At 39.0% G+C, this 22,477-nt stretch overlaps 2 protein-coding genes and 2 pseudogenes across 5 annotated transcripts in view; 2 read left to right on the forward strand and 2 right to left on the reverse strand.

The window, feature by feature from the left end:
- The window catches only part of LOC102239954, a 2,118-nt pseudogene extending 808 nt beyond the window's left edge, over positions 1–1,310 (reverse strand).
- The window catches only part of ADCY6 (adenylate cyclase 6), a 52,181-nt gene extending 43,074 nt beyond the window's left edge, over positions 1–9,107 (forward strand). The window contains exons 21-23 of the transcript XR_001364230.1: positions 7,078–7,162; positions 8,085–8,182; positions 8,986–9,107. The gene's annotated coding sequence lies outside the window, so the exon portion shown is untranslated. The remainder of the gene's footprint in view (positions 1–7,077; positions 7,163–8,084; positions 8,183–8,985) is intronic.
- Positions 9,108–14,694: 5,587 nt separating this feature from the next.
- Positions 14,695–22,477, forward strand: part of CCNT1 (cyclin T1) — a 52,095-nt gene continuing 44,312 nt past the window's right edge. For 2 of the 4 annotated variants that reach the window (XR_314217.2, XM_014548603.1), the window contains exons 1-2: positions 14,812–15,068; positions 19,325–19,406. Coding sequence is in view for 3 of the 4 variants with exons in the window: in XM_014548603.1 (XP_014404089.1) it covers positions 14,911–15,068; positions 19,325–19,406 (240 nt within the window). In the remaining variant the exon portion in view is untranslated. Of the gene's footprint in view, positions 15,069–19,324; positions 19,407–22,477 lie in introns of all 4 variants that reach the window. The other 2 variants (XM_005877363.2, XM_014548604.1) reach the window with 2 other exon arrangements.
- On the reverse strand, positions 15,205–18,408 carry LOC102249765 (annotated as a pseudogene).

Raw genomic sequence — 22,477 nt, forward strand, 5'->3', positions numbered from 1 at the left:
TAAGTTAATTTTTACAATATCCTGTTATACATAATTATTAATAACAAACTACATTTGCTAATTACTGATTACTATAATCGTGTTGCATTCATTTCCCTCACGCGCCTTACACACAGGTGCACCATTTCTCTCCACTAATACTAGCAGCGAATATTTTAGCAGCCAATTGCCACATCATTAGTCTTGTACTAACTTGTTTGTGGTGTGCACCAGGAAATATTTTGCTTTCGGAGAACAAGAAAAATAGGTTTATTTGCATTACGCTTATTAATTTGTACAGTTATTCTAGTGTCTGGTAAATTGATGTTCAAGAAAAAATATTTTTATTAAAATGTTCTATTTTATGTTAACGATTACTCATTTATTTTAGGCCTTTGTATTCAGCATGTCTCTATCGAAATAAACCTACGTTTCTATGAAAATTGAAGCTTTTGGTTTTTTTGTGGCCCACATGAACTTAAACCTTCTTTATTTGGCCCATATTAGCCTTTGAGTTTGACATGCTTGTCCTACACATTCTTAGAAAGCTATTTGAGGATATATACCAGGAAAGAAAGGGAATAAACCAAGAAAGAAAACATGGGTTCTAGGAAACAGGGAATAAATCCTTAGAGGCAAAAGCAAGCTTCAGAACAAGAGCTATGCACCAGGCTTAAAGAGTGAACAATCTAGACTGGAGTGGGAGAGAGGCAGTTTGGGAAAAAATAGAATTGATAGATTATCTGTTGTGTTTTGAGTGACTGGAAAAAGTATCACTGGGCATTTGACAGATCCATTGAAATATTCTTTTGGGGAAAAGTAACAACAGTTACATGGAGAACCAAGCAAATGAAAAAATAGTAATGATTCTTAATTCTAGGGATAAATAAAAAGTTGACATTATGTGGCTTAGTAATGAACAATTTTTACATACTTGTAAGACCGAAAGACTATTGATTAAACTTGTATTAAGTGTTCTATTGCTGTATCACAAATGACCACAAAATTAGTGGTTTAAAACAACATCCATTTATTATCTCACAGTTTTATAAGTTGAAAGTCTGGGCAGGCTTGACTGGGTTCTGTGCTTAGTCTCACAAGTCTGAAATCAAGGTGTTGGCTGGAGTAGGGTCTTAAATGGAGGTTCTAAAGAAGAGTCCATTTTCAGGCTCATTCAGATTGTTGGCAGAAATCAGTTTTTGGAGTTATAGGACTGAGGCCTTGCTAGCTGTCAGCCAGGCTACTCTCAGCTTCTAAATGCCACCCACTTTTCTTGGCATGTGGCCCCCTCCATCTTCAAAGCCAGCAATGATGTGCCAAATCCTACTCATGCTTCCAATCTCTGAATTCCTCTTTTGCTGCTAGCGGGGAAAAACACTCTGCTTTTTAAGGGTGTGTGTGATTAAATTAGGCTCACTCAGATAATCTCCCTTTCTCCATATGCAATAACAATCATCAGCGTGTTATCCAAACTCAGATATTCCACCCAAACTCAAAGGGAAGGGAATTATACAAGGGGAGTTTCATTGCAGGCCATTCTTAAAATGTTGCCTACCACAAACCTAAGACTGACATAACTATACTGGACAAACTAGGGTGGGAAAGGGAAGAGCAGAGTATGGTATAAGAAAGCTAAATTCTCGCCCTGCTGGTATGGCTTAGTGGTTGAGCGTCAGCCTATGAACCAGGAGATCATGGTTCAATTCTGGGTCAGGGCACATGCCTGCGTTGTGGGCTCGATCGGGTTTCGGGCTTGATCCTCAGTTTGGGTGTGCAGGAGGCAGCAGGTTAATGATTCTCTCTCATCATTAATGTTTTTCTCTCTCCCTCTCCCTTCCTCTCTGAAATCAATAAAAATATATTTTAAAAAAGAAAGCTAAATTCTCAACTGTCTTAAATAGGAAGGTAACATATAATAACCACAAATGGATAAATCAATACATGCATGTAAACTTTTTCTTTAGAAGTAGAAAGGTAAGTAACAAAAGAAACAATAGTTGAAAATGATTATCTCTGAAGAGTGGAGCTGAGAAGGCTGGGGCAGGAAACTCTTATTTTTCATTATAAGCCTTTTTTAGCACTATTCTTCATATTTAATACTTTGAAAAAAGTAAATAACTTTTAGATATTTCTGTTGATTAGACATGAGGGGGACAACTAAAAGATTTGAGAAAATCATTAAAAAATAAGTTTGCTTTGCAAATCCACTTTCTTTTATTATTTTCTAAATTTTTATTTTAGACAGAGGAAGGGAGAGAGAAACATCAATTTGTTGTGCCACTTATTTGTGTATTCATTGGTTGCTTCTTGTATGTACCTGACTGGGATCAAACCCGCAACCTTGGCATATCTGGTCAATTCTAACCAATGGAGCTACTTGGTCAGCTCCACTTTTGAATCCACTTTAAATAAACCCAAATGGGAATTGTAGATGATGCATTAAAGGGGAAAAATCATCAACAGACACATTTTCTTCTTCTTCTTTTTTTAACATTTAGACAGAGAATCACTTACTTTTTTATTATTATAAATATAAATGTTCCATTCTAGTTAGCAGACATCCTTTCATCTTTTATCTATTGAGCTCCTATAAACAGCCAGACACCTGCTAACTGCATTATCTCAATTAAACCTAATACAGTATTATGAGGTTGATACTTTAATTATCTCATTTTACAAAGAAACAAAAAGACATGGAGAAGTTAAGTAACTTGTCAAGATTATAAGCTCACAAGAGATGAGACTGGGATTGGAACCCAAACATGCTGACCCTGAAGTCATTTTGTTAACCACCACCCTATATGGCCAATCTTGACCAGCAGTAAGCATCAGGTATTACATATAAATGTGCTGGGTAAATTGGTTCCTGACTGCAAACAGACCTCTAGTCTCCAAATATTTTTTTATGCTACACATTACCATTATACTATCTCCATAGCCACTAATCATACATAAAACCCTAATAATGACAATTATTATTGAAGTTGGCTAGTGTATCTCTGTAATTTTCATTTTTAATGTGTTATATAATGCTTTTTTTTCTTCAACATTTCTTCTTGGCCAATAATTTATTGTTTTTGTTAAACCAAGAGAACAATTTATTAAATGAGGTTATTACAAGTAAATCTCTTATAGAGAAAAAAATCATGGTTCTTGTGTTTTCCATTAATTATAATGGCAAATATAGGTTCCTTCTGTATATTAAAATTGATTTTCCTCTCCATTTTAAATTCTTTTTTTTCAATTCTTTATTGATTAAGGTATTACATATGTCTCCTTTTCCCCCCATTGCCCCACCCCCCTTGTGTCTGTGTCCATTGGTTATGCTTATATGCATGCAAACAAGCCCTTTGGTTGATCTCTACCCCCTCCTCCCCTCCCCTGCCTTCCCTCTGAGGTTTGACTGTCTGTTCGATGTTTCTCTGAACAGACACATTTTCAAGGAAAAGGAATTTGCACTGTATAAAAAAATTGGTGAATCTATAGTTATACATATTAAGTGAAACTAAAATATATAAGGAATGTATCTTTTCTTGAATCCCCAATTTACAATGTAATCTTCCTTTAAATTAACTAATCAACTATTTGTCTGATAAGATTCTACTGTAATTACATTCAACTTTTATTATATAGGACTTAATTGATCCAAGCATGCTAGCTTGATGTGTAGTGGCTGGTTTATACCAGGGATTCCTACTTGGTGGTTAGGAGTTTATGGGTATTGATTAGCCACACTCCAGGGTCTGATGGGCCACATTGACTTCAAGATGCCTCCTGGAAAAATGGGATCCATGGTAACTAGTTGCCTTGTCAAATAGTGATTTCACTAAATTCTTGTCCTGGAAATGAAACTGCCTAGTTTTATTTGAAGAAATAAAATATGATTGACCTCCTAGCATTGAATTTCCACCAATAATTCAAGCAAAGTTTGAGTTTTAAGTATAGAAAACAAAATCAAATTATTGTTTTGGTACCTGCATATAATAGATGGACCACATAATGATTCTGTAGTGGATATGCATATGTGTGTTTTTTAAAAAAAAAATGTCAGAAGGAACTAACCCAGTTACTTTTTTCTGGGCTTGTAGAACACTACTGTGAGGTTGTAGAATGTTGTAACTCTCTTGGGAAGTTGCCCAGGGGCTCTAGGAGAAGGTTACAGGTGTTGACTCCATAAAGAAGTCCTCAAGTCAACAATTCTGGCTGAAAGTTACCATTCAGCTCCAGTGAATGGTGGTTCTTTTTTTTTTTTTTTAAATATATTTTATTGATTTTTTACAGAGAGGAAGGGAGATAGAGAGTCAGAAACATCGATGAGAGAAACATCGATCAGCTGCCTCCTGCACACCTCCCACTGGGGATGTGCCCACAACCCAGGTACATGCCCTTGACCGGAATCGAACCCGGGACCCTTCAGTCCACAGGCCGACGCTCTATCCACTGAGCCAAACCGGTTTCGGCAATGGTGGTTCTTAATATTCTTGGGAACCACCTGTTGGGGAACAGAGAATAAGTAACTCTAGGTAAAGCCAACCTGACATTTGAACTTCAGGGTTTAGAGGTTAATAGATTTTCATAGAAAGGCTATCAATCATTTGTACAGTGGTCTGCCCACAGCAAAAGACTTGTGTCGTCTCCATAAATGTTTAAAAATGAGCACAGGGCCTGCCGGTGTGGTTCAGTGGTTGAGTGTTGATCTATGAATCAGAAGATCACGGTTCGATTCTCGGTCAGAGCACATGCCTGGGTTGTGGGCTCAATCCCCAGTGGAGGAACCTGCAGGAGGCAGCCAACCAATGATTTTCTTATCACTGATGTTTCTATCTCTCTATTCCTCCTCCTTCCTCTCTGAAATCAATAGAAATATTTTTTAAAATGAGCACAGGCATAGGTATTTGACAATTTGGAATCAAATTCTGGCTCTATCACTGTGACCTTGGGTAAATAAGTTAACCTCTTTGAGCCTGTTTCCTTATTGATAAAAGGAATAGTAGTATCTACCTCACAGGAATGTTGACAGGATTACATGGAATCATGCACATAGAGTTCTCACTACAATGCCTGGAACACAGTACATGCTAAATAGATAATTATTATTAAATGCCTGAATCAACAAAATTAGGGATTAATTAGATTTAGCAAATGGACCTCCTCTGTCCAAATCTTGAGAGATAACCAGAGGGTATAAAATTGAAGGGGGTGAGGGAACCAAGTGGGGGCTGAGGGGAGGCAAATTTGATGTCCAGTCTTCCCTCTACATTTTAGGCCAACAGGTTAGCCAAGCCTCCTGTCTCTGATAGTCTGCCATTGGAATGAAAAAACATGGGTAAGCAGATGATATCAGGATGCTTCCCTGTCATCCCACAGGGGACTCCAGTTTTTATAAAGTGAAGTCTTTCTGACTAGCCTACAAAGTAATTCATCAGAAATGAGACCCAGGCCTTTTTGGAACCGAGTCTTGTCCACCAAGACTAACTGGGTAGGAAAATCCCAGGCTTGAAGCTTAATTATCTCACGGTGAGAAGTCCCTCTAGTACGGGCAGGCAGGAGAGGCCTGCTCTTGGCCTGGAACAGGGGAAATTTGTGGGTTAAGCCAAGTGTGTTTATCTGAGAGAGGATGAAAAGCTTATTTGGAGAAAACAGTAGCCCCATGGAATAATGTTGGGACTCAAATGGTTGGGGGCAAGTGGGGAAGGCTGGTGTAGAGCTATTAAGGGATTCCTAGGGCCCATCAGTGGGATCCTTTGTACAAGTCTTACCTGGAAGCTGGATATGTAAAACAGAGCTTCTATGATGGAATTAGAAAGAGAACCGAGAGTGCCCAATGAAGGTCAATCCTTCACAATCTTAACTCTGTGCTTTATACTTTTCCAGTAACCCCCATCCCTCACCTCAACATCACTTTTGCTTTGGTACCTGCCTATATTTAATTTCCTTCATGTGCTCTCTATTTGGCTCAGAAAATCCTTCTCCATTTCTGTGCTTTCAAACAAGTCACCTTTTAAGACCTTAATCAATCGTCACATCTCCTGCAAAGCCTACCCTAACTTGTTTTGGTTAGTCATTCTATATTATTTATTCATTTGTTCACCCTACAAATATGTATTTATTAAATCTCTATTGTGTATGAGACACTGCTAGGCATTGTGGATATAATACAAATCTGATATGTACTCACTGCCAACTAGATATCCTTCCATGTCTCCCTCTAAAATTAAAATGCTTAGCATGCTTATATGCATAGCCCGTGGACATGGGCAATAGGGTGGTGAAGACTTGGGAGTGGGTGGGTAGAGGCTGGGAGGAGGGGGATAAACGGAAGACATCTGCAATACTATTAACAATTTTATATAAATGCTTAGCATGACTAACATCATCCTTAATTATCTGGCCCCTGCCTAGTTTTCAAGGCCTGCTCCCCAGCATCTGTTTATTTCACCACTTATCTGTACCCAAGGACTTGAGTGCTCACTTAATTTGGCTCTCTCTCAAGTTTCTGTTCCTTTGTCTGTGCTATATTCCCTTCTTGTCTACTTGAACTCCAACCATCCTTTAACACTCATTTCTGGAAGCATTTTGTGTATGAGGTCTTCTCTAAAGTATCCTCCTATTCTCACTTCAAATCCAACGTATCAGATACTTCCTCTTTTGGGTCTACATAGCATTCCATATTTAATTTAATCTCATACAATATTGCAAATTTTTGGATTGCATACTTATCTTCATTTGCTAGTCAGCCACTTTATGCAGAGACCTTATTCTATCTATCTTTGTAACCCGTCACCAAGATAAAGCCTGGCACAAAGTTGGTGCTTAAATGTTGGCTAAATGAGCAAATGAATACATTTATTTGGTTGAACAAATTGGGTATCTTAATAAGGATATTAAATGACAGAAGTGGGAACCTGAATGGATACTCTGCCTACTCCATTATTTTAACTAGTGTAATTTTTAATGTTGGGGGATAAATCTCTAACCCAAGGTAGGAAAAGTAAATGGCTAAGAAGTGGGCCTTCTAACCCTCTACTCTATATTCCCCTTACTTGTTTCTTCAGTTGTGTCCCTTTTCTTGTGCTGAAAGGAATTTTGATATCCCAGTAGATACAAGTTGAAGAAGGCCATCTTAGCTCTTCCCTGACCTCTTCTGGAATGTCCAGGCTGGAGCACCAAACTGGTAACCATGGTAATGTTCTGAAGAATTATTATGACTGACATTCCTTTAGTCTAAAGAGGCACATGATTTATGGGTTCACAGTGGAGCTGGAGTGGGAGTTGGCTAAGTAACTTCAGGAAAATGGAGTAATCAAGTGCCAGTTACCTTTTTATTTGCCCCGTTTTATTATCCTGTAAGCTTCAGAAGGCAATGAGTAGAAAGAGCACTGACCTGGGCTCAAATCTTAGTTTCACTATATTCTAAGTGCCTGACTTTGAATATAATCATCCCTGGGTGTTTTTTTAACTTAAAAAAAAAATGGAGATGGTATCTATTTCATGGAGGTATGAGAATTAAATGAGATAATAATGTATGCAAATTTCCTCAGCACAGTGTTCAGCATATAATGGAAACTTAGCAAATAGTATTTAAATCTGAAGATGAGCCTTCATTTCAAGCAGTGCTGTGCTAGTTCATATTTACTTTAGAGAACCACTTGCTAAACTTTCAGGAATTTTTTAAAATATGTTTTTATTGATTTCAGAGAGAGGACAGGAGAGGGAGAGAGAAATAGAAACATCAAGTATGCGAGAGAATCATTGATCAGCTGCCTCCTGCGTGTTCCCCACTGGGGATGGAGCCCACAATGCAGGTATGTGCCCCGACCAGGAATCAAACTGTGACCTCTTGGTTCATAGGCTGTGACGCTCAAGCACTGAGCCACACTGGCCAGGCAAGGAATTTTTTGAGCTGTTTTTTAAACAACCATTATTCTAAAAATTACAATAGAATAAATTACATTAAAAATATAAAAGTAGTAAATACTAAAAACACTTCTCTTACTACGTTTTATTATTACTCTTGTTCATGAGGTTATTTACAGCTATTGTATCTGGATATTCTCTTCTGTTTTTCTTTAAATTTTTATTCCTTTTTCCTGTTTGTTTTTCAGCTTGGGAAGTTTCTATCAGCATATCTTCAAATTCACTGATGATTCTTTCCTTGATTGTGATCAATCTACTAAGTCCATCAACGGCATTCTTCATTTCTGTTAGTGCTTTTGATTTCTAGCACTTTCTTTTGATTCTTAAGTTTTCACCTTTTTGCTTACATTACTCATCTGTTCTTTTCTCCTGAAAAGTACATGTGCACTTTTCCCTTTAGAGCCCTTAACATATTAATCCTGGTTATTTTAAATTCCTGGTTTGATAATTCCAAAATTTCTGCCACATGAGTTTGGTTCTGATGCTTGTCTTGCCTCTTTAGACTGTATTTTTTTTTTTTTTTGTCTTTTAGCATGCCTTGTAATTTTTTTGTAGAAAGGCATAATATACTGGGTAAAAGGGACTGAGATTTTATGTTTATCTGGCTGGGAATTAGGTTGTTTTCTGTGTGCTATAGCAATAGGTGCCAGAGGCTAAATTGTCTTTGGGTTTCCCTAGAGCAGCCGTGGGCAAACTACGGCCCGGCCAGTTTGAAATGAATAAAACTAAAAAAAAAAAAGACCGTACCCTTTTATGTAATGATGTTTACTTTGAATTTATATTAGTTCACACAAACACTCCATCCATGCTTTTGTTCCGGCCCTCCGGTCCAGTTTAAGAACCCATTGTGGCCCTCGAGTCAAAAAGCTTGTCCACCCCTGCCCTAGAGACTCCTTCTTAAATAGTCTGAGCTTGTAGTTCTTCCAAGTTGTAATGCCCTGTTATTACAGAGGATCCCTACTGATGTGTTGGTAAAATGGTGGGGTGGGAGAGAAGTGTTCTCCAATCCTATTAGGCCTCAGTCTTTCAGTGAGTTTGTGTTCCTGGATTGTGACCTTCACAAATGCTTCTTGTTTTTTCTTCCCTTAGATGAAACAAGCTAGAGGAGGCTGGAGTTGGTTGTTTTCCTTCTCCCACATTGGTTAGGCCAGGGGTGGGCAACCTTTTTGTGAGTGCGTGCCAAAACCAGCAAAATCTCTGACTCAAAATTCTTCTGCGTGCCAACCCTAATTTTTTGAGAACATGTTACGCCTACTTGATATCTCTTAAGGTGTACGTATGTGAAGAACCTTGAGAAATAATAAAATTCATTCGAGCGACAAAAACACAGTATATGATGATGAAAAATACATTTATTTTTTAATGTATACATGTACACTGATAGTCCGACAGAAAACTTTATGACTCCGTTTGATATTATCAGTGGGACTTTTGCTGCTGCATCACTGATGACAGAGATTTTACATCAGGTTTATATTTCGTGACCTTCAGAAATATGCACGAGCTACTACTTTCATCCGTCAGGCTACTCCTATTACGAGACTTAACAAAATTCATCACTGAGAACAAAGATTCACAAGTAACAAAATTCACTGAGAACAAAGATTCACAAGCGTATGTGGATGAAAACATGGAGAGTAATGCTGTTGCAAAGTTTTTTAAACAGAAAAAAATTTCTGGAATGGCATTCCAAGTCCTCAATAGTTCGTTTTCGACACTATTGAAATTGTTCTTTCCCTCTCTCGTCAATCTATGTCTATGGTCTTTAAGGTAACTTGTTATGTAAAATTATTTATTTATCTAAGATGCACCTACACTGAATTTATCTGAAAAATAAAAAAGTCGATATTAAGAAAAAAATTGTAAATGGACGATTATAAGAGAGGGTTTCAGGTGCCAGCAAAAGTTACTGGCGTGCCATGTTTGGCACGCGTGTTAGGGGTTACCCACCCCTGGGTTAGGCTCTTAAGTAGTTTTCCTTGAGGATAGGTCTTTGTCAAGAAATTAATGCTCTGGCCCCGGTGGGGTAGTTCAGTTGGTTAGAGTGTCATCCCAATATGCAAGGTTGCGGGTTCAATCCCTGATCAGGGCACATACAAGAATCAACCAATGGGGAGAAAAAAATCAACCAATGAACAACAAATTGATGCTTCTCTTTCTCTCTCCCTTCCTAAAATCAATAAATTAAAAAAACAAAACAAAAGCTCTGTATTTCAAAATGGTTACTTTCCCTTTCCTTGCCAGAAGGATGAGGATAATATTTTCCAATCTTCATAGTAAGACATATGGGGTTCCTGGAGGTAAAATGCACAAAAATGTGAGGGATTCCTTAAGGCAAAGCCCCAGGAGCTTTTTTAAATCTTTCAATGTAGTCCAATTTCACTTATCAGCAATTGGTCAATTCCTACCAGTTGCTGGTTCCAATAGTATTTTTTGCTCCCAGTGAGCCATGATTCTCTGTTCTGCCTGCTGATTCTGCCCGTCTCTCCACTTTTTGTGGTAGAGGTTGTCCTGTTACCTTAATTCTTTGATGCATTTAAGTTTTGGGGTCCTGCCCCAGCAGGTCCAGGGGTTCCCAAAGATGTTGGCGGAGTCGGCGAAGAAGGAATGACACAGAGACAGCGTTCAGTTGATCACCAGCCTAGCCAGGTTCTCTAGCCAGGTTCTAGCCAGGTTCTCCAGCCAAGTTCTGTCTAGGTTCTCTTGCCATGTTCTCTTGCTAGGTTCTTCAGCCAGGTTCTGTTTTTTATTGTCTTGTTACATCTGTATTTATACCAGTTTTTTTTTAAATCTTTAAATTCTTTATTAGTTAAGGAATTACAAATGTGTCCTCATTCCCCCCTATTAACCCCCATCCTCCCCCGCTCCACTCATGCTCTCATCCCCCTGTTGTCCATGTCCATTGGTTTGGCTTATATGATGCATACAAGTCCTTTGGTTGATCTTTTCTCCTTACCCCCCCTTTCCCTCTGGGGATTAATAGTCTGATTGCTGTTTCTCTGTCTTTGGATCTGTCCCTGTTCATCAGTCTCTGTTGTTCTCTATATTCCACAAATGAGTGAGATCATGTGGTATTTATCTTTCTCTGACTGGCTTATTTCACTTAGCATAATGCTCTCCAGTATACCAGTTGATTTTAATCCTATCAATTTCTATTCCAAAGGTTAGGGTGTTTCTTATCTCCATTCCAGGGAGTAAAGATTATGTAGCTTAAGCGTGATTGTTCGTAGTTAAAGTGATTAACTACCAGCCTGGCACTTAGTTAAGGGGTTTTATTCCCTCCCTAACTTCAGGGAAAAATCCCTACCTGGGGAAACAACCTTTCTTGGAGAGGTGACCTTGGTTAAAACACATAGCGCCAAGAAGGGGAGCAAACATATTAAAAACAGTATGCCATATATGCCAGGTCCCTTGAAACGTATGCTGTGCAGATGTTTCTTCCCTGCAGTGACTGTGTCAAGCAGCAAGGATGGACTGGCTTCCGGCATTTAAGAAGAATTATTGATTTTCAGTTCAGCCTTTTTGTTTGGTTGTGAGGAGTGATGATTTCCAAGCTCTTTACACATCAGACTGGAAACCAGAAGTCCCTGTCTATTTTCCCTGCATGGTGAGTATACTATGTGATTGTGTGTTCATCTCTTTCCAATTTCATGATCAGTGATGTCACATTGGTAGCTTGAAATTGGCCATGGTGGGAGGTAACACTACAGAAATTGGCAAATGCTACAGACAAAGACTTAATTTATTGTTTTATTGACTGACTAGAGTTAAGAAAGTGTAGAGAAAACTTTAATTATGTAGATTAAGTTTAAAAGTGTATCATGTTTGGGGCCATTACATTATAAATAGCACAAAAATTGAAATATTCTTCCAGTATTCAAAACTATTATCCAATTCAGCAAAGACATTGCTCAAGTCACTGATAAATAAGTTCCAACATAAGTCTCATTGTTTCACTTTCATCTTATTGAATAATGCAAATGAAAATGTCAACCAATAGTCAAAGCTATACTCATTTGTCAAATGCAATCATAGGTTGGTTCTTGATTCAAAGAGTTTGGTAAAACTCACTGAAAGCATTCTGTGAGAACCAGTTGGCTATAAATAAGATTGCATACTTTATTTTTTATAAATTGTGTGCTACCCATCCTTTATATCAGTAATTTTTACAATAAACTTTATGTACGTATACATATACTTACAATTACTTTTCTGGGTAGCTGGCTGTTAATAATTTATCAGCACATACACACCTTGGCCAATTTCAAGCTATCATGACATTACTGAATGTGGAGTTAGGGATAGTTTGGAAGAGAACACCATCTTTTCATATTTTAATTTGGAGACTATAAGAATGTTGGGAGAAATTGTTTTATCTGTAGTAAATGGTAATATTTGACACAACTGAAATATGACATTCCTAAGCACAGCAAAATAAGATTAAACCATGAAATATGGTATAATCCTGTACAAGATTAGTCTAGTGAGTAAGAAGAGTAGCCTTATAGGTATGATTTACAGAAAAAGGGGTCCTATTCAACAACAAAAAATTCCTCTGGCTTAAGATTTGTCAGTTGTTCTTTAAGGGCAACGTACCAGAGGGTTAACATTATTTTGACCATAAACATGTATCGAATACCTACTATGTGTCAGGTGTTCTGACAGTATGCAGAGATGACATTTAAGATCACACAGCTGGTTAAAAGAGTAGCTTGGAATTTTGAGGTCATTATACTAAGACTTAGTATAATGCTATAAGCTAGTCACAGACAGACAAATACTGTATGATTTCATGTCTATGATGTATCTAAAGTAGTTAAACTCATAGGAACAGCAAGTAGAATGGGGCTAGGCAGAGGGGGAAATGAGGACTTGTTCAATGGGTACAGAATTTCAGTTTTGCAAAATGAAGAAGTTGTAGAGACCAGTTACATAATAATGTGAACATAGTTGACACTACTGACATGTACACTTAAAAATGATTTTCTGGCCAGGTAGCTCAGTTGGTTAGAGCATCATCCAAATATATCAATGTTGCGGGTTCAATCCCCGGTCAGGGCACATACACTAATGTTTCTCTTTCACTCTTTCCCGTCCTCTCTCTCTCTAAAATCAATAAATCTAAAACACGGTTAAGATGTTTTTTTAAAAAAATTGAATAGCTGGGATTTGGATTCTGGCCTGACACAAAAAGTCACCTTTATCAATTATGTTATCTGCTGCCTACTTTCAAGTAATTTAATCTTCAGCCAAGGAATATTTCTTTTCTCTGATTTACACGGTCCTCCTCTTCTGTATGGCAGGGTAGCAAGCCATTGGTTAGCAGGTGCATTGCCTGAAGCCTTACAGATACCAGAACTTCTCTTGGAAGACTAGCATACTCAACCAGGATAGCAAATTCAAAATGGAGTCACCAATCTAACACAGCGATTTTCAACTTTTCACCTCATGGCACACAAACTAATTACTAAAATTCTGTAGCACACCAGAAAATATTTATATATTTTTGGCCAATCTAACAAAAAAGGTATAATTGATTCATTCATACCAGACGGCTATTGTTGTGTTGGCTGTTGTGATTCTCTTATTTGACAATCTAAAGCAGAGGTTCTCAACCTGTGGGTTGCGACCCCTTTGGCGGTCCAACGACCCTTTCACAGGGGTCGCCTAAGACCATCCTGCATATCAGATATTTACATTACGATTCATAACAGTAGCAACATTACAGTTACGAAGTAGCAACGAAAATAATTTTATGGTTGGGTCACAACATGAGGAACTGTATTTAAAGGGCCAGAAGGTTGAGAACCACTGAAAGGGAAAAGAGGCCAGTGCCTGTATTGCATGTTTTAAAGATTCTTGCAGCACATCAGTTGAAAATCGCTGATCCAAGAGATTAAGTGGAGAACCAAACACAGGTCAGAGAAATAGGAAAGAGGGATCTGGGAGAAATAAATTTGACTTTTAAAAAACAACATACATGACTACATAACTGGAAAAGTGCTTATTCTATTAAAAGAAAAAAGTCTATGATGATGGAAGTTTGAAATAATTATTTTTTTGAATGTTATATAACCTGATGTAATTTACATCTTTCTGAATCTCAATTTTTCTGGAGTAAAACAGAGCTAAGGCTTACTGCAGGCAGTATATGGCAGATAGGGCCTGGAATGGAAGGAAATAACTGAGAATGACCTAAACTAAACTAAACTTACTGCATTGGAACAGCCATATCTAGAAATAAACAAAACTCAAAGTATTATTGTAATTGAGTGAAAACTAGTTCTGCGTGCTGCATGACAGCCAATAAGTTGAGTGACAGGAGTTGAATCAAGGAAAGCGACTTTATTCGTTTTATTCCTTTAAGTTGGATCACTGTGGAGAAGCTAAGAATGCATTCAAGGCTTTAGCGTCCCAAATGCGTAATTTACATTGTCATCAATAATGTGAGAGCTTCCAGTTGCTTCACGTTACGATATATGATAGGGCCACTATGATCACTTTTTTAGTTTTTGTCAGTCTCACCTATTTTCTCTGTCAAGTTCTCCATCTGCCCCATTTTATATCGCCACCTCCGCCACAAACGAAATTCTCCCAGAAGCCGCGGAGCGGCGCGTGGGCGGGCGCCTAATCCCGCCACAAACATTGCCTCACCCTCTCGCGCAGGGCGCGAATGCTCAGCCTACTTCTCGCGAGAGGGGACGTGGTTTTGAACGAAAACTTTTAATCTCACCCTCCCTCCAAGAGTCACATGACGGGCACTCGCGTCCCCACCCCGAGGTCTTTCCTGCTCGCCTATTGGCTGTTTACTTGGTTACTGGCTGTCGCGTGATCCGTTAAGGAAGTAGACCCTTCAACTATTCTCCTCGGCGGAAGCGTGTCACAACCTATCCGGCCATCCTTAGCGGAAGTTCGTCACGGCGCAGTTGCCTCCGCACAGCGGATGTGTGTCGCCGCTTAAGTGACGCTGGGAAGCGCTTGCAGCCTTCGCCGCTGCCTTCTGGTTGGAGCACTATGGAGGAAGAGAGAAAGAACAACAAACGGTGGTATTTTACTCGAGAACAGCTGGAAAATAGCCCATCCCGTCGCTTTGGGCTGGACCCAGATAAAGAACTTTCTTATCGTCAGCAGGCGGCCAATCTGCTCCAGGACATGGGGCAACGTCTTTATGTGTATCCTTGCGGCCTAGGCCTTCGGCCTTGGAATCAGTCCCGCCTGGCTCTCGCGTCCAGGCCCCAGGCTCTCTAAGGGACGGAAGTGGGGAGAGGGTGGGCAGGGGCTGATGTCGGGTGGGAGAGACTGCGGTGGGGCAGGCTGAAAGTTCAGTGTTCGCGCGAGGGAGGCGAGGCGGAATTAATTTCCCGCTCGCTCACCGGTGCCACCAACCTTGCCGGGAATTCGTGTGCTCCCCGGCTTTATGTTTTAACCGGCCGTTCTTAGGCCATTTTCGGTGTGTTCTGATCGCCTGTTCTGGTGACTTTGAGATTATGCTTTTCTGCTATGCCCTAGGGCCTAGGCTCTGGTGGAGGTTTTAGCGTTGATGACTGCGTCTTGAATTTAGTGTGTATAGAGAATTTTGAGAAATTCGTGACCTGAGGGTCTTATAAAGGGTGGCCTAGAATTAATGCCCAGCTTTGGTTCAAAGTTTCTTCTTCCCACTTATCTCTCTAAGAAAGCTGTCAAATTCTTGGTGTTCTCTGTAAAATGGGGTGATAATTCTTGCATTTAATTTCAGTGGCCTACACAATACTTGACACTCAAGTTCAAATAGTAGCTACTGTTAGAGTTTCATAGAATTTCAGAGGAAGGGGGGATGCCAGTTAAGATTTGTAGGGATGTAGACCTAATGATCTAACGGTTTAAAAAAACATTGAAAAATATTGGGTTTTTGAAAGCATTTTTCTGAGTCATGTTGAGACCTTACTTTCCGGCATATCCTGTTTGGCTCAAATAAATTCTTACAAAAATTCTCTAGAGATTAAAAAAAAAGTTGGGGTTTTAAGATACTCAGTGCTGATGTGTATTTGTTTTTCTCATATTTCAAAGATGAGGTAATATAGTGATTTTTTTCCTCCAAGCATTTTTTGGCTTTTCATTTCGTATTTATTATCAGAACTTCGATAGAAAACATTTAATCATGATTAGTGACGTGGATACCAACAGTCTTTTCAAACATCAAGTACCAGTATTTTTTGGTAATTATCAATTTTCCTGAAACAGATTAACCAAAATAACACAATTTTAGTAGATGGAGATACCATCAGCATAATTCACACAAATTTCAAAAATGGCTATACTTAAAAATCATACACATTATTTCACCATTTCATAAAACTTTCTAAACTTCTACAAACTCCCAGTGTAAAGAGACTCCTCAAAAACATCATGATAACATTAACTACAAAATGCTCTTTGGAAATAGAGAGTTATTTTTCAAATTTTAACTTTAAGATATCCCCTCTCCCTGATTTAATAGTTTATTTTTCAAAATACGCAGCTGGTGGGACCTGTTGTTCATGCATCTTCAACAGCTGAGGCATCCCCACCTTTGGTGTTTCTGGTGTAAATTACTTGAGCTCTGTGCTTTGAAACTAGTTTAATAAGTCCTTTACTAAGGAGCTCCTGAAAGGCTGCCCTGGCCAGGGAACTGTGGATCTTCAGTCTCTCAAGGGAAACAGTTGGGCTTATAAGCTTATTATAGTTGGGAACTTTGTTACAGTTTGTTATAATGTTGCTTTGTCAGACTAGACTAGGTTATTGAACTTGTCCTGAACTTTGCCTTTGGACCACGTCTAATTTTGGCCTTGCCCCCAGATTTGTTCATTGGGTCTTTGTCTTTCTTGGCTGACTTTCCAGTATCTTTATTGTTGACCTTGGGTGGCATAGCAAAACTTAAAGAGCAGCTGCTACAAGGCTGCTAAGATGTCAGACAAAAAGGAAGATTTTTTTTTAAATGTTAAAAAATATGGTGAGGAGTGTGTAGAGAGAGGTGAGAAAAAGGAGCTTCCAGTTGATGGACTCCACATGTTTGAAAATAATTCAGTAATGTAGAGAAAAACTTGCAAAGCAAGAATATATTATAAATAAAAGTCTTTCATCAAGGTGAACAAATGCACAGTTCTTGCATCAATTTCATCCTGAGGAAAGAGTTCTTCTTGAAGAATGCTTATTTACAGAATCTTTTTGTAAGTTAGAGTTGGCCCCCTCCAATGATTTGTCTTTTATTAGAACAATATCATTAGAGTCCATGTGCTTTTCTAAAAGTGCATCCCCTCGTTCACTTAGATACCGATTTTTCAGAATGTATTCAACATTGGCTACGTATCTGCCTTAAGTGTCCCTGGGAGTCTCTCACACAAATTATATTGCTATTGTCTTTTAATTGATTGAAATATTCTGAATTCTTTAAGACATCATCATGTTTGTTAAATACATGAATTGATTCTCCTTTAAATCCTTTGAGTACCCCATTGTCATCAAAATCCATGAAGTTGGACACTATCACATTTGGATAATAAACACCAACTTGATGGATAATCTCTAGTACATACTGATACCAGCCAAAAATATGAACACAGGTATACTATGTTGGAGCTTATCAGAGAAATTTTCATGTTCCTTGAGCAAACGTCAGATTCTGTCAGTTTCTTTAGGTTTTGATGAAACCTATTCCACAAACCATGTCATTTAGTTTACCATTCTATAACATAAGAGTACTACTCTTCTATGGTAAGAACAGGCTCAATTTTTCTTTCTTTTTTTAAAAAATATATTTTTATTGATTTCAGAGAGGAAGAGAGAGGGAGAGAGAGAGAGAAACATCAATGATGAGAGAGAATCATTGATTGAATGCCTCCTGCACGCCCCACACTGGAGATTGAGCCTGCAAACCCTGGCATGTGCCTTGACTGGGAATCGAGCCTTGACTTCCTGGTTCATAGGTCAACGCTCAGCCACTGAGACAAGAAGGCTGGGCAGAACAGGATCAATTTCAATAGCATAATATTTTCTCTTTAGTTGCAGTAACTTCGACATTCATCTGAAACCAGCTAGCAGTTGTCAATGACATTATGACATATTGAACATCTTTCTCCTATGTAAGAAAACTTAGTGTCAATTCAAAGTCTGTTAATCTGAAAATTGACAGCTCCTCCTTTGATAAGGCTACATAATTTCTTCTACTCTTGTAGGAGTCTCCATGTGAACTGAACTTTTCAGGAATTCTGGCATCATTTTCACATGTGTAGCAGAATCTTAGTAATTTCTTGGTTACCCAATCTTAGGGCATTCTTGAGTTTTTCTGTCCTTGAATTTGTCTAGAATAATAGCATAGGTGGTAAGCAATATCCAGAGATGCAGGGCTTGGATATAGGCATCTTGATGATCTTGGTCATCTGCCGTGTCTTCCTCTTGAAGGTGAACATGCACTGGGTCAGCACCACCCCTGCTACCAGGGTGCAAATGCAGGTGCTAGCTACCAGGGTGCACCCTTGCTATGGCCACCTGGTCCATCGGTGGGGCCTCGTGCACAGATGGGCCCGAAAAGAACAGGTCAATTCTAGCATTTGGTCAGAAAATATACTCATTTTGTAGCAGAAAAGGCTAAAATAGTTTTAAAGTTCTTTTCATTCTGAAAGTGAAAAACTGTCCTTGCGTGCACCTTCCACTTAAATGTGTTGCTGAACGTTTATGTTTTAAGTGCTCACTTCAAAAGAGGTGTTCTCTTTCTTGCCAATATCCATTGTGTTTTTAAGCACCCAGTCAGTGTACTGAGTTAAACATTTTGTTTGAAATTCTGTTTCGTTGCATCCTAGCCCTTTCCTTTTTATATGTGTGTTGTTATTAAGGTTGTTGACAATATGAGACGGCCTCATTCTGTATACCCCACATTGTCTTCTGAGGTCTTTAGAAATAAGGTATTTAACATTTTGTCAGTGATTGAATATAAAATCATTCCACAGTATTTTTGGTCCCAGGGATCACCTTATGAGGAGGCTTGGTTGCCAGAGAGAAGTAGAACTGAAAAAATTGCTAAAATTTAAAAGTTAAGCCATATCTCTAAGGCCAGGTCAGGGAGGGTGTTGTAAATCATGTGAGGACAGGTCCTGAGCTAATGAATCACCATTGCAGGATTTTCAGTAGGCAAGTGATGGGTTTAGGACTTGTGTAATTTTGTTTATGTCCCTTCTTGATTCACACATGCTAAGAAGCTTGCTTGTTTATTCAGTAAATTTGTAGTGAATAACTGTTATGTTTAAGGTGTGCTAAGTGTCAATTGGTAGTTAATAATTTGATGGAGAGGTAAATATTTTCATTTGGGAATATCTGCTGTACTCAGCTTGTGTGGTCATTTTGGAGAATAGAAAGATTGTACTTTTGGGAATTGTACTGCCTGCCTGGTTTGGGGCCTTAACTTGAATATTTAAAGCTCACAATTGACTATCAACACTGCTATAGTATACATGCATCGATTCTACATGATTCAGTCCTTCACACAGTTCCATCGATATGTAAGTATTTTTTATATGGTTTAATCCTTTTATGATTAATTCCAACTTCATTTTTCTTTTGTGGTTGATCTTTGCTGCTGAACTGGGATTTGGAGTTTAGAATTTAGGGTTGGTCACTTTCATTATGTGCCATACTACTGTTCTGAATCCAGCCTTCCAAATTTCCTTTGAAGCTTCTAGTTTAGTGGTCGGCAAACTGCGGCTCACGAGCCACATGTGGCTCTTTGGCCCCTTGAGCGTGGCTCTTCCACAAAATACCGACTTCTGCGCATGGGCCACGAAGTTTCAATCGCACTGTACATGTGCACCCGCACGTGGTATTTTGTGGAAGAGCCACACTCAAGGGGCCAAAGAGCCACATGTGGCTCGTGAGCCGCAGTTTGCCGACCACTGGTCTAGTTAGTTGTTTGGTAGGTTCAGTGCATCCTTAGAGTAAGTGGAATCTTTAGTAAAGAAATAGGTTATTGAACACTTAACATATGGGTTGGGAGAATAGAATTAAAGGGAAACTGCTTAATTTTAAGTGTAATTTTTAAAAAATATGTTTTTATTGATGTGAGAGAGAGAGAGGAAGGGAGAGGGAAAGAGAGAGAAACATCCATCTGCTGGCTCCCATATACCCCCTACTTGGGATTGAACCCGCAACCAGGACATGTGTCCTGATTGGGAATTGAACCGGTGACCTCTCGGTGCATGGGATGATGTTCAACCTACTGAGCCACCTGGCCAGGGCTGTAATTTTTGAAATCCTCCTATATAATAAAAGGCTAATATGCAAATTGACTGAACTGTGGAACGACCAGTCGCTATGATGCTCACTGACCACCAGGGGGCAGACGCTCAATGCAGGAGCTGCCCACTGGTGGTTAATGTGCTCCCACAGGGTGAGTGCCACTCAGCCAGAAGCTGTGAGCCCAGCTTCTGGGGCCCCAATCGCCCCGCCAGTTGGGGCGACTGGTGGGGGGCGGGGCCCCAAGAAGCCGGGCTCATGGCTGATGATGGCGGGAGCCTTTCCTGCTTTCGTAGCAGCACTAAGGATGTCTGACTGACGGCTTAGGCCCACTCCCTGCGGGATCCCCGAGTGCACGAATTTCATGTACTGGGCCTCTAGTGATAAATAATATGGTCATAGGAAAACAAATGAATATAAGTTATTTAGATTTGATAAAATTCCAGTCAATGACAGGTTGGAGGAGGAAGGTAGAGGTACATTATGTAATGACTGAGGATGACTTTTAAGACAGGAAAAAGAAAATAATAGTAATAAAGCAATTTTTCTTTTCTGGACAGAATTGTAAATAGTGCTATTTTCAGTTTTGCTACCTGAAATGGCCCTATTTAGCATTATTTATAAGTGACTTGAAAGTGAGTTCATAGTGATATCTCAGCTGTAGGTAAAACTATACTTGTTTAATAAACTCACAGGTAATAGGGCTACACTTGATGAACACATTTGGATTTGTGAGTTAAATATTTCTTTTTCTTTTTTAAGATTGTTTTGAGGAAAAGTGTTTCAGACTTAGGATGATGAATTTTGAGTTTTTTCCCTAATGCCATAGGAAGAGGCTCTGTGAAGCTAGATACTGTTCTTGTAATGTAAGATATTGGTGGGATCAGTATTGGGAGTAATTGCACAGAAAACCCTTTGGATTTGCCGATTAAGTATTCCCAATTTTTGTCGATTATCCAATCAGCTTGGCTTTCTACTACTCTTACCCTCCTTACCTCCAGCTATGCTCTATCTCTGATGGCAAGGAGCAGACCCTTATTAAGGGAGAGAGAAGCTGCTTTTTGTTAATCTTCACCTAAGGCTATTTTTGCCATTGATTTTTTTTTTTTTGAGAAAGTGGAAGGGAGCGGGAAAGACAGAGAGAAACATCTATGTGAGAGAGACACATCGATTGGTTGCCTCCTGCATGTGCCCTGACCAGGGCCAGGATCGAGCCTACAACCAAGGTACATGCCCTTGACTGGAATGGAACCCTAGACCCCTCAGTCTGCGGATCGACACTAACCTCTGAGAAGAATTGGCTAGGGTGGGAGAGAGAAGCATTTAATGAGGGTATCTGATAGCTCTAGAATAGAAGGTAATGGATAAAGAACAAAATTTGAAGAGGAAGTCCATAGCTGTTTGCCAGTTCTGAAATTTTTCTGCATTTCTTCCCTTTTGTTACGGTAAAGGTTTTTTTTCTTTTAACATTTATTTTATTTTTTTAAAGGGGAGAATGATGATTTTTATTTTTTTAAATTTATTTTATTGGTTTTTTTACAGAGAGGAAGGGAGAGGAATAGAGAGTTAGAAACATCGACGAGAGAGAAACATCGATCAGCTGCCTCCTGCACACTCCCTACTGGGGATGTTCCCGCAACCAAGGAACATGCCCTTGACCGGAATCGAACCTGGGACCCTTGAGTCCACAGGCTGACGCTCTATCCACTGAGCCAAACCGGTTAGGGCTTTGAACATTTATTGAGATATAATTCTCATACCATATAATCCACCCATTTACAGTACACAATTTGATGATTTTTGGTATATGCACAGATGAAGGCAGTCATCACTGCAATCAATTTTCGAACATTTCATCACCTCAAAAGGAAACCCTGTGCCCCTTATGTCTCACCCCACCATTCTCCCATCTCACTAGCTATAGGCTACCATTAATCTACTCTCCATGTTTATAGATTTCCCAGTTTTGGACATTTCATATAAATAAAATTATTCACTATGTCACCTTTTTGTCTGGCTTTCATTATGTCAACCAGTGGTCTTTGGTGCCAATTCAGTGCCAACAGGAATCCCCACTAGGGGTGCGGTGAAGAAGGAAACTATTCAGTACTATCATGGTAAAGATTTGAAAACCAGGGTGAAATAAGTCTCAAATCAATTTGTTACTAAATTATCTTTCCTTATTTCCTATGTATTAAGCTTAGCAAGGACAGAGACTCATTTTTCTGTGTATCCTCCAAAGAACCGTTAGTAAACTTGTTGAATGAATGAATGGTAATTATCCGGTATAGAGAGATTCTTTGTGATGTTGTGACCTTTTTCAAATCCAGTGACTTTTAAT

The sequence above is a fragment of the Myotis brandtii genome, unplaced genomic scaffold (genome assembly GCF_000412655.1).
Source record: "Myotis brandtii unplaced genomic scaffold, ASM41265v1 scaffold517, whole genome shotgun sequence".
Taxonomy (NCBI): domain Eukaryota; kingdom Metazoa; phylum Chordata; class Mammalia; order Chiroptera; family Vespertilionidae; genus Myotis; species Myotis brandtii.